This window comes from Palaemon carinicauda, chromosome 8, assembly GCF_036898095.1.
Source record: "Palaemon carinicauda isolate YSFRI2023 chromosome 8, ASM3689809v2, whole genome shotgun sequence".
NCBI classification, from domain to species: domain Eukaryota; kingdom Metazoa; phylum Arthropoda; class Malacostraca; order Decapoda; family Palaemonidae; genus Palaemon; species Palaemon carinicauda.
This window is the reverse complement of record NC_090732.1, coordinates 123,964,100-123,980,980: the sequence shown is the minus strand read 5'-3', so window position 1 is coordinate 123,980,980 and position 16,881 is coordinate 123,964,100. Positions and strand designations below refer to the sequence as shown.

General features: G+C 37.1%; 1 protein-coding gene across 1 annotated transcript in view; it reads right to left on the bottom strand.

Moving 5' to 3' along the window:
- The window catches only part of LOC137645868 (negative elongation factor A-like), an 81,618-nt gene continuing 64,737 nt past the window's right edge, over window positions 1-16,881 (bottom strand). The window contains exons 6-10 of the mRNA XM_068378866.1: window positions 16,392-16,647; window positions 15,311-15,606; window positions 14,509-14,784; window positions 10,269-10,368; window positions 1-3,442 (exon numbers count right to left, since the gene is read on the bottom strand). Coding sequence (XP_068234967.1) covers window positions 3,261-3,442; window positions 10,269-10,368; window positions 14,509-14,784; window positions 15,311-15,606; window positions 16,392-16,647 — 1,110 coding nt within the window. The 3' untranslated portion in view covers window positions 1-3,260. The remainder of the gene's footprint in view (window positions 3,443-10,268; window positions 10,369-14,508; window positions 14,785-15,310; window positions 15,607-16,391; window positions 16,648-16,881) is intronic.

Here is a 16,881-nt window from a genome sequence, read left to right as displayed (position 1 = left end):
TTCAGATGGTTCACTTTAATCACAAGGTTTCAAAATAGGCTAACATAATAAACTGTATTAAATATAACCACTCTTTCTCCATCCTAACATGACACAATAGTAATTCTTGTGGTAGATTCATGAAAAAAATATTTTCTAAAGGCAAAAAGCAAAGAAAAATTATCTACAAAAACTTGGACCAAAATAACTTAAGAGAAAATGACAGTGGGCTATGACCTGCACGGTCCACTCCTCACAAGTTACTGGAAATTGCAAATAATCTAAATGGTACTGTATATGAAACTATTATGCAACCGTGAAACTGGTAACAACTGCACCAGTACTCAATTAGCATTGAGATCTGATTAATTTAACTAATCTACCTTTTAAACATACATGCATCACAGCATTTGTGTCTGCAAACGGTTCATTTCATCAAAGACATTACAAAATAGATCAACACTGAAATATCTCTTGAACTTCACAGCATTTTCTAATCTGCATCTAGCATTAGCAGACTTTTCCAAAACTCTCCAGACTAGCTCGTTAATGTAATGAGAAATGAATAACAAAACAAAAATATTTACAAAAATAAGAAAAAGAGAATCAGACTTGGGCCTACTATTACATATATATATATTTATATACTAAGCTCTAAATGATACAGGTACAGTTGAGGAAGACCTAAGGTTGATGTTGCTAATATTTCTGTTATGTACCAATCAATTTTATCACAAAAGACCAGAAGCATAAAACAGAACGCATTGCTTCATCAACCTTAAAGGAGATTCCTTTGTGTGGGACCTGGTCAGATCACACTGGCAGCTGGCTTGACTTGACCTAGGACGCGGTATTTCCTCACAGGAAATAAAATAAAAATAAAAACCAAGTTATATTGCAAAAATACACAAAGCAACTAATATACAAAACGTTTGATATACATCTTCAATATGAAGGACATTTTCATTATAGCTAACATTATTTACAGGTAATAATTCTATTTCTTTTGAAAAAGTTATATAAACATGCAAACATTAAATTTACAGCTTTAGACATGTTTGCATAAAACAAACAACTGTACCCCTCACCATAATAGGAAATTATTTGGTGGCATTTCTGTTACACATCTTGCCAATATCCACTCAAGGGCAACATTTTTATCAATCTTGCAATGCAGCATTATAATCAAAGCAAATTATTAAGGTAGCACTGTTGCAAACATCACTTTATCAGGCATGAAAATCCTGTTAACAAGAGCTGCGATGTAGATAATGTAGAAAATCTAGTTTTATGAAAATGTGAAAAACACATGAGACGTATTGAGGATTCATCAACAATAACCTTTGGCTTTTGATAGAAAAATACAAAAGTTTTCTGGCACACAATGCTGAATTAGCCATCCTGAGGCACAATTTATATACTGTATATATATATATGATTTTTTACAAATCTCAAATGTACAATTCAAACATTCACTACATTGATAAAGAAAATAGATCAATCTGAACACTCTTAGGCCTTAAAAGATGAACAATTCAAACAGAATATAACCACAAGCCTACCTGAAGCTGCATATAAATTAAATGGCAACTTAAAAACATAAGGCAAACGTTATCAAGAAGGGGCTGAAAAACATTTAAATTTCATTTGAAATGAGATATCCACTTATACAGCTATTTTTCAATTCTTCCTAACCTTTTCTTCGCAGTATTTTTCAAAAGAATTAATAGAAAGAACTACTTTTTTCCATAACTATTTATCAAGAGCTCTGAACATTTCATTCAAAAGCTCTAAGTATTTTATTAATCAATGAATAACTATTATTACATATTCAAAGAGCTTCATATCAATTTCAAAATACAATACACCATCAACTATACAACAGGTGGAGTATTTGAGTCACATTATACATGATTATACTGTAGTTTTTCATATATATATAAAGAATATTAAGTGATTACCAAGTTTACATGAAAAAATGAAAGTACATAAGAGGTTCTGCCACTTACCTCCTGTACCAAAATGGAATGGATAGTAAAAAGTAGTATGAAAGGTCCCTGTCAAGTTTCATCATTCAAAAGGATGGGCTTCAAGGATTTTTTTCCATATGTCTAAAAAAAGTATACTGTACATAGTCTACTTAACCAGCATATCAATATCAATATCCATTTAAAACTTCTCTAAATCAAATAAATTGCACTTGTATCCCTTCAGGAATAGAAATATGAATGAATATGAAATCAAATTTAAAATTTGCAGTTTCAAATGACTGGGATTAATTTTCTTATTCCACAACACAATACAAGAGTGACCACATAACAATCACAAAAATAGAAATAAATACAAGGGATGTGGAAACCACAAAAATAGAACAAAAAATTCTGAAATTTCTTCAGCCTATTGAATATCCTGTATATCAAAATAAGAATATCAGCTTCTTTTCATCACTGGAAGAACAAGGGCATTTATTCTCAAGTGTACTGTATAAAATTAACAAGGTTGGCCAAAGTAGGTTGAGGTAAATCCAAATTCACCTAAAGTGAACTAGATAAGAGGATAATTGGTGAAATACAGTACTGATTTTGCTACCATAATCATTCCAAGAATGTTAGCAAAGTAAAAAATAACACAGTTGTTCCCATTTAACAAAATAAAAATCAATATCTTGTAATTGTACATTTTAACAAATATGCAAACTCTGTTACATGACTTTTCAAACTTCCAACAACTTCATTCTAAGTTCCTCTTTACCAGAAAATTAAATCGGACTTCATTACTGCCTCCTTTTGATCCTGATGTTTCAACGTAGGGTACGTCACTGTCTTTGTTGTTGAATGATAAATGCACTTTAAATCCAAGGACTTTGGCTCAAAAAGAGCCAATTTAATTGCACTTAGCTTTATTATTCATTATGAATAAACTCTCTATAAGTACAGTACATAAGAATATATATAATTTTCAATCTTTACATTAACGTAAGTAATACCTCTGTATACTTTTCCCCTTTTCTAACTGAACTCAGTTCATTGTAGTACTTTAAAAATAAAAAAAAAATAAAATACAGCTTTTCTTTTACTTAGACCTATGTGATACAAACAAAAATGCATTCACAGTCTCATAACTTTGGCTGTAATGATTCAAATATACTGTCCTTCATTTAAAGGACAACTACAAGATCAGGCAGGCACTAAAGCGCTCTCAGACACTTCACTTTGTAGTACCTTAATACCACTCAAGTAACACATGCAGCAAATAACAATTCTATACCATTCGACTATTAATCACTCGGGGGCAGGCAGCGGTCTGTACTTTTTAATGCGTTTCCACTCTCCAGTGTTGTAATTCATTTGGAAGTGGGTCTCAGCTAACATGGTAACGAAGGTTCCATCTGGCTGTGATACAGTCTCTTCCCCTTCACTTAGCTTGATGGTCACAATATTACCCAAATGTGGACATGGGTTTTCTGATATAAAAAGAGAAAAAAAAAAATCATAAAAGCCTTGAAATTTAGTTTATCATTATCAAACTTACTTTAAATACACAACAAATATAGTTTTGTAATTTTAAAATCCAAAACGTTCACAAATATGAGTATAAAGCAAAATGCAAGCATACCCAATAAGAATTATGGATTTTGTACCATAAGGCAAGGGAGGATATTCATTGCAAAGATGCAATTGGGATAAAACTCTGCAGTTACACAGAAGAAAAACAAGTTGAACAGCAAAATTTAGAAAAGTTAAAGGGAAGGTTTTAAAAGTCTACATGTTGTAACCTATCATATTTTTTTTGTTTAAAATTTACATTTACGTACGTAAAACAATCTCTCTCTCTCTCTCTCTCGGTGGGTGAGGGAAGAACTTAAACAAACAAGTAACCTAACAAAAGTGATAGGTCTCTCTCTCTCTCTCTCTCTCTCTCTCTCTCTCTCTCTCTCTCTCTCCAATGTAAAACTTATAATCACTAGGTCCATCCATATACCAAAGGCACTTCCCCCAATTTTGGGGGGTAGCCGACATCAACAATGAAACAAAACAAACAAAAACAAAGAAGGGGACCTCTACTCTCTACGTTCCTCCAGCCTAACCAGGGACTAAACTGAGTTCAGCTGGTACTACTAGGGTGCCACAGCCCAACCTCCCACATTATCCACCACAGATGAAGCTTCATAATGCTGAATCCCCTACTGCTGCTACCTCCACGGTCATCTAAGACACCGGAGGAAGCAGCAGGGCCTACCGGAACTGCGTCACAATCGCTCGCCATTCATTCCTATTTCTAGCACGCTCTCTTGCCTCTCTCACATCTATCCTCCTATCACCCAGAGCTTTCTTCACACCATCCATCCACCCAAACCTTGGCCTTCCTCTTGTACTTCTCCCATCAACTCTTGCATTCATCACCTTCTTTAGCAGACAACCATTTTCCATTCTCTCAACATGGCCAAACCACCTCAATACATTCATATCCACTCTAGCCGCTAACACATTTCTTACACCCGTTCTCTCCCTCACCACTTCGTTCCTAACCCTATCTACTCGAGATACACCAGCCATACTCCTTAGACACTTCATCTCAAACACATTCAATTTCTGTCTCTCCATCACTTTCATTCCCCACAACTCCGATCCATACATCACAGTTGGTACAATCACTTTCTCATATAGAACTCTCTTTACATTCATGCCCAACCTTCTATTTTTTATTACTCCCTTAACTGCCCCCAACACTTTGCAACCTTCATTCACTCTCTGACGTACATCTGCTTCCACTCCACCATTTGCCGCAACAACAGACCCCAAGTACTTAAACTGATCCACCTCCTCAAGTAACTCTCCATTCAACATGACATTCAACCTTGCACCACCTTCCCTTCTCGTACATCTCATAACCTTACTCTTACCCACATTAACTCTCAACTTCCTTCTCTCACACACCCTTCCAAATTCTGTCACTAGTCGGTCAAGCTTCTCTTCTGTGTCTGCTACCAGTACAGTATCATCCGCAAACAACCGATTTACCTCCCATTCATGGTCATTCTCGCCTACCAGTTTTAATCCTCGTCCAAGCACTCGAGCATTCATCTCTCTCACCACTCCATCAACATACAAGTTAAACAACCACGGCGACATCACACATCCCTGTCTCAGCCCCACTCTCACCGGAAACCAATCACTCGCTTCATTTCCTATTCTAACACATGCTTTACTACCTTTGTAGAAACTTTTCACTGCTTGCAACAACCTTCCACCAACTCCATATAACCTCATCACATTCCACATTGCTTCCCTATCAACTCTACCATACGCTTTCTCCTGATCCATAAACGCAACATACACCTCCTTACCTTTTGCTAAATATTTCTCGCATATCTGCCTAACTGTAAAAATCTGATTCATACAACCCCTACCTCTTCTAAAACCACCCTGTACTTCCAAAATTGCATTCTCTGTTTTATCCTTAATCCTATTAATCAATACTCTAACAGAAAATAAATCAGCTCTCTCAATATCTTTATCACTGGAGGATTCAGAACAAGAGCTATCTTCATCTGGGAAGCCTGTCATCTTCAGCATCATTCCTGGCAACACTCACAAAAATGCTGGAGAGAATGTTTAGCACTTAGTGCTCCTTTTTAAGTTTGCTGTTCACTGGAGCTTTTGGACACACAGCAGTAGCTGGTATGCCTCAGAAATAGGGAAAGCTTGAATCTACAATGGGGGATTTTTCTGAGTTGTTGGAGTGTGAGATTATCATTGTACAACATGTTTGGAAAGCTCTTCCTTCAGCCACAGTGTCCCAATACAAAACTTCACAGTGGCAATCCCCACAGTGTGCCCTAAGTCAAGAAAACTGATAAGTAGGCTGATATGAAGGGTTTTGTTTCGGCTTAAGCAGGTTCCATGGCTGTAAATCTCTGAGTGTCTTTTTGGTGCCCATTCCCTGATAGTTTTGGAGCCATTCTTTTGTGACAGGCAAAGGAGTAAAGCTTTCCCTATAACCTTGGGGTCTGTGGCTCCCACACTCATTGCACCAGTAATCCAAGCCCTGTATCTATATTATGTGTGCCAGTGAGTGTTTACTGCTTCCCATGAAAGTGATTCTAGCATTGGTTCTAGGTAGAGCAATCAATGCATTAGAACTTCATCGTCGATGGTGGCTCAGAAGATTTCTCTGCTTGCAGAACCTGAAGGTTAAGTTGGTAAGACGAAAATGCAAGTTCACCTCTCCTCCTCTTACATGTCTTCCTCCCACTTTTACCCTTCTTCCCAGTAGAAAAAGAAGCTGAGGAAGGTTAGTCATTGTTGCAATAACAGGACTCATGACGACACTAACACCACCGCCTCCTCTTAGGAGGAGGTAAACGGTTGCTGGTGGTACACTGCCCCATGAAGGATGGGATCAATACGTTCGGGGACAGGTATCTGGTCGCTGGTCCGACTACTCTGGTAGCCAAGCTAACAGAATCACAGCCTCACGCTGGGCTCTGCACTTTGCTTGATCATGACCCCGTGCTAGAGCCAAAGCCCCATGCGCCTAAAGAATGAGGTCAAGGCACCATGCTACTGGAGAATGGGGTTATGATGCCATGCTCCTGGGGGTTGAGGTCATGGCACAATACTCCTTGGGGTTAGAGCCATGGCTCTGTGGGGCTGAGGCCCAGATTGCTAGCTTAACTACCCTGTATCAGCATGGCTAGCTGATACAAGGGCCGTGCACTCCTGAGTAGGGAGAGTGCTCTCCCTTCTCTTTTAGATACTTAGGTATCGCAAATGGCACCTCTTGAGGATATCAACACTTGCTTGCAGGTAACTGGCAGCCACAGGTTAGTGAATGATGTGACATGATCCTGTGCACGTGGCACAGGACTGCAGTTTACTTTCTGCCAGGATCAATGGCACCTCTTGAGAATATCAACACTTGCTTGCAGGTAACTGGCAGCCACAGGTCAGTGGATGATGTGACATGATCCTGTGCACGTGGCACAGGACTGCAGTTTACTTTCCGCCAGGATCAACAGAGAAAATACTTGATACCTCTTCTGGCTATAGGCTTGAGAGATTTTTCTCCCCAATGAAAACCACCTGGCCCTTTATCAGACCTCAATTACAATGCTGGTTTTGTCCTTTGGACAGAACGCTTGTATTTCTGGGGAGGGGGCCTAGTATATCTCCTGAGCAATCTCCAGTCCTCATTCTTTGCAAAGGATGAAGACGCTCAGGGTTCTCGTGCCAATGGAACCAGAGAACCTAATCAGAGTAAGCCTTTTTGGAGGTTCTTGCCTTCACAATGAATTGGGTGTGGTGATCATGGGAGCAGCTTCTAGTGAGTTCTGTCCTGATGGGCACTTGGAAACCCCTCAAAGGTTGAGATCTTCTTTGGAGCTGACATGGACAGATCATGCTAGTCGGGCCTGTATCATGATGACGATGAGATCTGTGAAACTGAGAAGTCTCTCTTCCAGTGTGTTCAACAATATCCTTCATTACACGCTTCAAGGCATTGGGGTTCTATGGAATCTTCTGCACTTGCATTTCTTTAAGTTGACCCCTCTGTATGCAAATTGATGACTAAGTCTCCACTTGGAGAGACTCGGATCAAGCCAGTAGCCATGGAGACTTTCTGCCATTAAAATCCTCCAAGCAGTCTTGTGACAGGTACCATGATGTACTTTGCAAAGATGACGATGTTATCAACTACTGACACTTAGCAAAGTACAGGAGACTCATGCTGTCTGGTATAGTGATCTTTTTATCACATAAGCTATAAAACCAGTATGCCAACTGAGGGAGAGGGGCCCTCTGATATCCCAATTCTCAAACTAGTTGGTCCAGAGGTAACACTAGTATTTTGGAATACTTCAGTATGCATGTCCAACTGAAAAGCATAAACTCTCCTCTTCAGGGGAATTGCCTATGCTTGTGAAGAGCTTTGACCTGTCTTGCCCATGCCAGGACATTAGGCCACTAGAGTCAGATGTAACCTGTGTTCGTAAGTCTCTTATGCAAGCCCTCCATGACCCTTTGAGGTCATCAGACAGAGTTCTAACTCTTCTTGCTAGGATTAATTTTGGAGAAGTGAGTTAGCAAGTTGCAAGGATTCTCTAATCTTGTCTTTCAACTAAAAAGCATAATCTCTCCTCTTCAGGGGAATGTCTATTCTTGTGAAGAGCTTTGAGCTGTCTTGCCCACACCAGGACATTAGGTCACTGGAGCCAGATGTTACCTGTGTTCGTAAGTCTCTTATGCAAGCCCTCCATGACCCTTTGAGGTCATCAGACAGAGTTCTAACTCTTCTTGCTGGGATTAATTTTGGATAAGTGAGTTAGCGAGTTGCAAGGTTTCTTTCACCTCAGAAGGGAAGAAAAAGATCTCTTAAACTGGTGCCTGAATTTGGGACCAAACTCAGAACCCATAGACACACAACTCCAACGCGCAACCTTCTCCCTCCCCTCACTTGATGGGTGATAATTAAGGAAGATCCTTTTGTGACACGTGAGGGCTCTGAGGTGCTACAAGTACAGGACTTGACATCACAGGTTAGAGCATCAGCAAATCTTCCTTAGCACTGGCAAAAACAAAGAAATCATTTTCGAGAACAGGATCTAGAAAGCTAGAGCATCAGCGGCTTCCTTAGCACTGGCAAAACCAAGAAACTTATCAAAAACAGGACCAAGAAAGTTATTGAGAACAGTTTCTTTTTGGCTTCTTGGGGGAATTAAGGAGCTTACACTCCAACCTTTGAGGAGGTTTCAGGTAAGAGCTCAAACTACAGGTCATGAAGTAAGGGGTATTGAACCCACTTTAGTTTTGGAAGAACCTTGCAGTCATTATTGATATCATTACTAGGTAAGCTACAACCCTAGTTGGAAAAGCAGGATGCTATAAGCCCAAGGGCTCCAACAGAGAAAAATAACCCCGTAAGAAAAGGAAACATGTAATAGACAGGTAAAGAAGAAATGTGAAAGTGCCACAGTCTTCACAGCCTTCTATTCTAAAGAGCATACCCAAAAGTTCTTTACATTTTTGGTTCTTGGCCCAGTGGTGGCCGCCCTTGTAGTTATATAGCTTCCATGTTGGGGACAGAAAGCATCTTGTCATGTAAGTCTGTGGGAAAGATAGAATGGACTGGATCTTCTGCTTCTTCTTTTCTTCCCCTCACTTGGAAGATGAAGCATTTGTATTATTACATTAATGCTGGTAAGCTTCAATTCTGAACACCATTCTTATTAGATTATCTATAAAAAGCAGTTTGGCCCATCCTCCCTTTACTAGAGGAAGATGGTGGAATGAATACTTACCTATTGGCTATCTTGTGTCAAATATTTCATTTCAGGGTGTGTCATCTCTTAGGGGGAGAAAGAATCCTTCAACTGAGAACCAGGTATAAAACCAAGTACTGATCAGACCCTATAAGCATAATCATCCCTATCATGGGTTGACAGGAGATTGCTAGAGTTACCTCCCTTGCTCTCGTGTGGGACCATGAGACTGACATGTTCCATGAAAGAAAAAAACTACCCAGTTCAGTTCTAAGTGACTTCATACTCTCCAACAAGCATCTCTCCCTATTTTAAAGGACAAAGGGTTATAAATGAGCAGGAACAAATAAATTTCAAAAGCCATCTTTATTTTTCTACCTATAACAATCAGACCTTTAAAATTGAACTTTTCCCCTCAACCACCCCTCTTAGTCTTGAGCAAAGGTTAAAAGTAAAGAGTCTGGAGAGTGGGCAAAGCTACTCGTCACACCAAGCAGTTGTTAACAATTTCAAAGGAAATTCCAACTCAGCTGAAGACAATTCCCTATTTTAAGACTCATGTTTGCATTGCTAAGAAAATCATTTTTTTTTTTTTTTATATACATCTATATTAGATAATTTTCCAGAACCTATTTGAAAATTATACTTACCTTTTAGAATAAACAGAAAAACAATCTACTTTTAAAAATTGTCCAGATTAGCAAGGATTATGTTCGGGTTAAATGAAATATGGTGCTACTATAAGTTTTGGGCCATGGCACATTTCAGTTACCTTAAATACAAAATGCTAGCATATGAGACTGCATCAACTTTAGATCACTGCTAAATCAAAAACATTTACCTTTTTCATAAAATCATAATCTACTGATTAGCAAGATCGTTAAACAAAGTAGATTCCTTTGCAAATCCATCATATGCTTGAGAATACGATTCTGTTACCAAAAAAATAGACATAATTTTATTGAAGAACAGTATCTATATGTTACTACAAATTTATAAAAACTAAATAACTAAATATATAACATACCTCTGGAACCAGCCATAAAACCAAGGATAAGAGCTTTCTCCGGTCGAGTGACTTTGTTGCTTGTGCGAAACATTTCCTGTGCTTCCAACATTTGTTCTCTCTGTAAAATGAAAAAAATTCTATTATTACTGAGGTAATAAAAAGATACATGGTTCTTTTGAAATAAGCCAAAGCACCACCAAAAAGATTGGCAATTGTTTTTACAGAAGATATGACTACGGGAAGAGGAGGAAAAGTAAAAATATTACTATTACTTTTGATAACCAGCTATTGAAAACATAAAAACTATTATAATGTGGCTGTCTGCTAAAGAGGGTGATGAATGCAAGAGTTGATGGGAGAAGTACAAGAGGAAGGCCAAGGTTTGGGTGGATGGATGGTGTGAAGAAAGCTCTGGGTGATAGGAGGATAGATGTGAGAGGGGCAAGAGAGCGTGCTAGAAATAGGAATGAATGGCGAGCGATTGTGATGCAGTTCCGGTAGGCCCTGCTGCTTCCTCCGGTGCCTTAGATGACCGCGGAGGTAGCAGCAGTAGGGGACTCAGCAGTATAAAGCTTCACCTGTGGTGGAAAATGTGGGCTGTGGCACCCTAGCAGTACCAGCTGAACTCGGCTGAGTCCCTGGTTAGGCTGGAGGAACGTAGAGTAGAGGTCCCCCTTTTTTGTTTTGTTTCTTGTTGATGTCGGCTACCCCCCAAAATTGGGGGAAGTGCCTTGGTATATGGATGGATGAATAATGTTTATGATATCAATCCAACTTCAAACTTATAATGTGAAAACGGCCTTTTAATTCACTAACATAAAATATCATCAAAATGCCTGCATTTTACAAATCAAAATAGACTCACAAGGCTCCCTTGAAGGATTTATTCTTAAATACCGACAGAAAATAACCAAAAGTTAAGGAATATAAATAGCAAAGAGAGAATGGACTAAAGGTATCCTGCACAGAATTTTTAGTACAAACATCAATGCTGCACAAGTTATAGTACAGTAGTGGTATCCCCCTATAGGGTGTATCTAACTTAGTTAGGAATGAGCTTTTATCCCAAATTTACCGATTAGATACTAGCAATCTTAGCGTTAAATATCAATTTCTTAATTCTATATATCATTATTTCCTTTCCTCACAAGGCTATTTTTCCCCTGTTTGAACCCATGGGCTTATAGTATTCTGCTTTTCCAACTAGGGTTGTAGCTTAGCTAGTAATAATAAAAATGATAACAATAATAATAATTAGACAATAAAATAAAATAGTGACTGAAAAGTTTTTTGAAATTAAGAGTCAGTGGCAGAAAAAAAAAAAAATGAAAACTATAACATCCTTAGCTATAAATTTTATCACTCTAAAATTTTCATGTACATATAATATTGCCTACAGCATAAACATACCATTTGAAATACAAAATAAGTACACAGTAGTATTGTACCTAGGTTTACTAGTAACTCTTAAATACATGCAAATCAGGATACTAGCACACAGATTCAAATTTGATTAAGAGTATTGCATCGGTCAGTGAATATTTTTAGTTCTATATGACCATTTTTCATGGAAAAAAGACAGTACGAACGAAACTCATCTGATGCGTAGACCTTCTTGGGCGTAATGAACATCTCAAATTAATATGCTTTAAACGTTTAATAAGACTTATGACGTCTCTATGAATATTCTACTGTATACAGAATTAACTATTGTGTGCTCTCATTTTCATTGCTGACTTTTTAAAGAAAAATTTTCTGACCAATACTACTTTTAGGTAATGATCCCACTGCTAACACTCATTGGAGCTCTATTTAAGGGACATGACTCAGGCCCATTAAAGAAATGTTACTTTGGGGTCATTTCAAACTTAATCTACTTTTTTGTTTCATAACCAATTTTCAACATTTAAAAAACATTTTAAAGATAACTTTCTTGGCAAAAATATTATAAAAGTTGTTCCTTATGAATCCTCATTCGTTTAAATGTTGTTTTCCAAACAAATTGGCAACTAAGTAAAGATTGTTATTTTTCATATGCAAGTTTTTAAAATTTTCCAAAAACATTCTATAAATACAAGAGCATAAAATTTTCCATCTTTTCCTGTTTGAATGATTATTACTAGTCAATAAACAAAACAGTAAGTAGTTTCAATTATTTTTAAAAAATTTCCTGCCCTGAGAAATCACGTAAAGTTTTTTTTATAGAAATGGTCAAATTAACTTTATTATGAGTTAGTATGGACTTTTAGCAGCAAAGATACCTCACCACTAGGGATCATAAGGGCATAATCACCATATTGCAGGGTTATTTACAAAACAGTAATGAGCCCCTTCCCCCAAATCCAGAAATATATACTGTACTGTACTTTACATGTACACTACAATTCTTCATCAATTCTGTGTCTCCTTAGCTTCCTATGAAGTGTACCAGATTTAAAGAAGCCAACTGTACAAAATGCCCACACTAGTAAGATGTTGCTTGCACATTCTCGTTAGCGTACATTCTGGGCTAATTTTATGCTCTAGTCATATCTAATTATTGTCTCAAATTTTATGCTTAGTCATATTTAATTTTTGTCTCGGAAACTTTGCACATCTTTAAATAAAATGTTATCATAAAAAATGTACGAGCAAACAAAGAAATACAAGGAATATAGCATACAGAAATGTACAACAAATCTTTACCTTACAATGCTACAAGGAACAGAAATACGAGACTCTCCAATGAGGTGTTACAAAGAATTGTTAATGTGAAACTATTAAAAATATATTTTCCTCAAACTCTTAAAGAAAGAGTAAATAAATAGGCACAGGTACTATGATCAGAAAAGGGTTGTGTAAGGGACCAGATGTGCTTATGTAAATAGAAGAAAGGGATGTTTTAACGATAATATTGTTTCACTAAACACAATATTTGAAACATGAATTACAGACATTCTCCAAGCCAGAAATGCAACAATTTGTATTTCCCCAACTGCAAGCAAAAGAACACGAGTCGTACCCTTTCACACATTCATCATCATCATCTCCTACACCTATTGACGCAAAAGACCTCGAGTAAATTTCGCCAGTCGTCTCTATTTTGAGCTTTTAATTCAATACTTCTCCATTCATCATCGCCTACTTCGTACTTCATAGTCCTCAGCCATGTAGGCCTGAGTCTTCTAACTCTTCTAGTCCCTTGTGGAGCCCAGCTGAACGTTTGGTGAACTAATCTCTCGAGGGGGGGGGTGAATTCTTACTTAAAAATTCACACTTATTAGAGCTTTGTAATATACAGTTGCTAGCAAGGGTTTCCAGGTTAGTTGGTGGAATTTGGAATTTCTTTGAAGTTGTGACTTGATTTGGTAAGTGCATCTTTTGCACTTAGGGTCACCAAGTTGTCAATTTTTAGTTGTCTACAAAATATTTGTTTTGAAAGCGATTATTCTGCATATGGATCATGTGATCAAGCCAATGGTGAGCTTGTGTATCCTGTTCATTCCAGAATGTGTAAAATCCAATTTTTCCTGTTGCTTGAAATAGTGTCAAAATAGAGTTCAGGATTCTGCAACTTCCCGTAGAGTTAAGATATACTGTACATTGGTTTATATAAATATTTGGATTTCAGTGGTCGGTCTTCCCTAAAGTTTCATACATCTCATATCCCTAAACCAGTTTGCTAACCAGACCTAACAGGAGATGTCCAATAAGCAGGGGAACAGGACATCCAGGAAGTAAAAGCAGGCTTTACACTAACACTTCATCCTCTTCAAACACTTAGCAACCCTATATTTAGAGCTAGTCTAAGGCAAACTGTAAATAATCTATACTCAGATCTTCAGGCTGTGTTCACATTTGTCAAAAAAATTGGAGCACATGAGACATTGCCAAGCAGGTCTACTTAAGCTGAGGAAAGTTTATCAACCTTAAAAATAGGAAAGTAGTGAAATATTGCCAAGAGGAAGCATAGATATTTGTTGTGTTATAAAGATGCCAGACAAAAAAAAAATGCTAGTGTCAGGAGAATATATTCTAGAGGAATCTTCCACTATTCTGTTGTCACAACTTTCCTGCTACCTCTTATGGGAAACTACATTTCTAAAGCCATTTTTCTTGATAAAATTAACTTTATAAAAATGTTATTTCTTAAATTAGTAACTCAATTAAATTCTATTTTTGCCTGATTGTATTCTGCAAATGCTTAAAATAATTCTCAAGTTTTCATCAAATAAAAATATAATGTGAAGGAGGATTTTCTCATAGCAAAAATACTTACAGTAAGAGAAAGGCCACGCTTCTGTTGAGTTTGCTGGTGCGTGTTAACAGCTGTTTGATTAATAGGAACCTGCTGCGTCTGTTGATTTTCAGCCGGTGGTGTAGTAGTTGTAGGTGTGAAGATTATCTGCGTTGGTGCTGTGACTTGAGTAGCTTGCTGTGGTTGTGATGGCTGCTGCTGTTGTGCTGGTTGTTGCTGAACTGGAGTAGCTGGTGCAGTAACCAACGTAGTGGTTGTCAAAGGAGTTGCAGCATACACCATATCAGGCTGAACAGGCTGAAATAGAGTAATAATCAATAGCTTTAAATTCCTACCTATAGAAAAACCAAATTGTAACTACTATTTACAAAAATCAAACCTAATCACAAGCAGAACTCCAACAGTCACCATTTTCATTAGTTTATTCTCCTTAGAGAATATACAATACTTAAGAATGTAAAAAAAAAAACTACAATTGTACAGAAAAAAAAATCTGATTAAAAATTATATATGTGTCATATAAATAAAATTACATCTATGAATTGTGACTACTGTTGTTTTAGACAAGAGAATAAATTGAAACCTCAAATATCATAGTTTTACAGCTTTATGATCATCCAATTTATTACATTATGGAATGATCAGACACGACTTCATTTCTAAAACACAAAAACAAATAGCTTACCCAACTAATGATACAGGTTATGACAAAAGATATTCTCAATGTGTTTAAAGAACTTACTAGTAACCTTAAATATTATTGTTAACCAGGCCCATATTAAATTTTTGCAACTGACAAAATCAACATATCTTAGTAACGTACTTGTAAAGTTGCATACTGGGGCTGGGTACCAGAGGCAGCTTCTGCAGTGGAGGTTGCTACTGTTACAGGTGTAGCCTGTACAACTTCTGCTGTAGTGTATGCAGCATTGTGTGTTACAGTGCGATAAACTACAGTAGGTGAACCAGTTGCTTGACTGCTAGGTGTAACGATGATGCGTTGTGGGGTAGCTGCACCAGCAGGTGTAGTGGGAGTGGTTGGCGTAGCTCTCTCCCCATTGCTTGTTGTCTGCTGCAAAGTTGGTCTTGTAGTTATAGTACCAACCGTTACAGCATTTGCTGAAAGATGAAAAAAAATATTCTTAATTCATTTGTTACCCTACATAGTAAGAATAACATAATTAATAATGAAGTATTCTAAAAAAAAACAAATCAAATTTCATGAAACCACATCAAAACACCAAAACATTTCTGTAAATAAATGCACAAAGTATTAAAGAACAATGTTTTTACATGCAAGATATTTTTCTTGAAAACTATTACTGTATGATTGGCCTTAATTTAGTGCTGCCCTTGATTTCAAACCTTAACAGCTAGGAGTAGTTGGGTCTTTTCTTAGTATCATTATTGAATTTTTAAGAAATCAATTGCTAAGAGTTGTTGAAGGGCACCACAATGACTATAGAAATGTAATATCTGGTGTTCTTTAGGGGAATGTTCTTGGCCCCTTATTTTTCATACTATATATACATTTTGTTTGGCATAGAAAACAAGTTTGTTGTATGTGCAGGTGATGCTACTCTTTTTGCATCAACTTCACCTCCTGAATGTAGATCTGGAATTTCCGAATCCCTTAAAAGTTCGGATAAAATTAGTGCATGGTGCAAATTGTGAAGCAAATTTACTTTTGAGAAACACATTCCGTATGTTTCGTCTTCAATTTTAAAAAAAATTGAGAATCTTAATTCTTTGATTTTATTGAGGATTTGTATTTATGTATTTATGTCGAAACCTACACATTAACAAAACAATGTTTATGTTTATTTCTATAAACAGGTGTCATCATTAATTAAAAAATGACAAGTACTGTATATGAGTTAGATTTAAATAATATAAAGTCATACTGTGTAAAGTTGTTGTAGTGCCTGCAGCTGAAGGTAACAATGTGGTAGATGGTGTAGGTGGTCCTGGAGTAGGTGGATTGGAAGGCGTAAGACCCGCAGCATAATCGGGGGTAGTTTGCTGCTGTGGAGTTTGAGGTGGTTGTTGGGGTTGAGCTGCTCCCTTGGAATCTCCTGCCTGTGATTCTTTTCTTTTTTCTTCTGTTTCTGCTGCTTTTGTTTCTGCTGCTGTGTCCTGAACTTTTCTTCTCTTTTTTGCCTGCAAATTCAATTTAACATGTTCAAAATCATTTTTAAAATGCAAAGACCCGTCATATCAGATAAAGTGGTTATTACTCATTTATTTATCTGCCCTCTCAAAGATATAACTTCATGAATTCAAAGTTCCTTGTGTAACAGTAATTTGCCCTACACATTAAATAGCAATTCAAATCATAAATAACCCCACCTTCATACAAATCTTGTTTGATTATTTTAAGGCTTCAAATGTTTC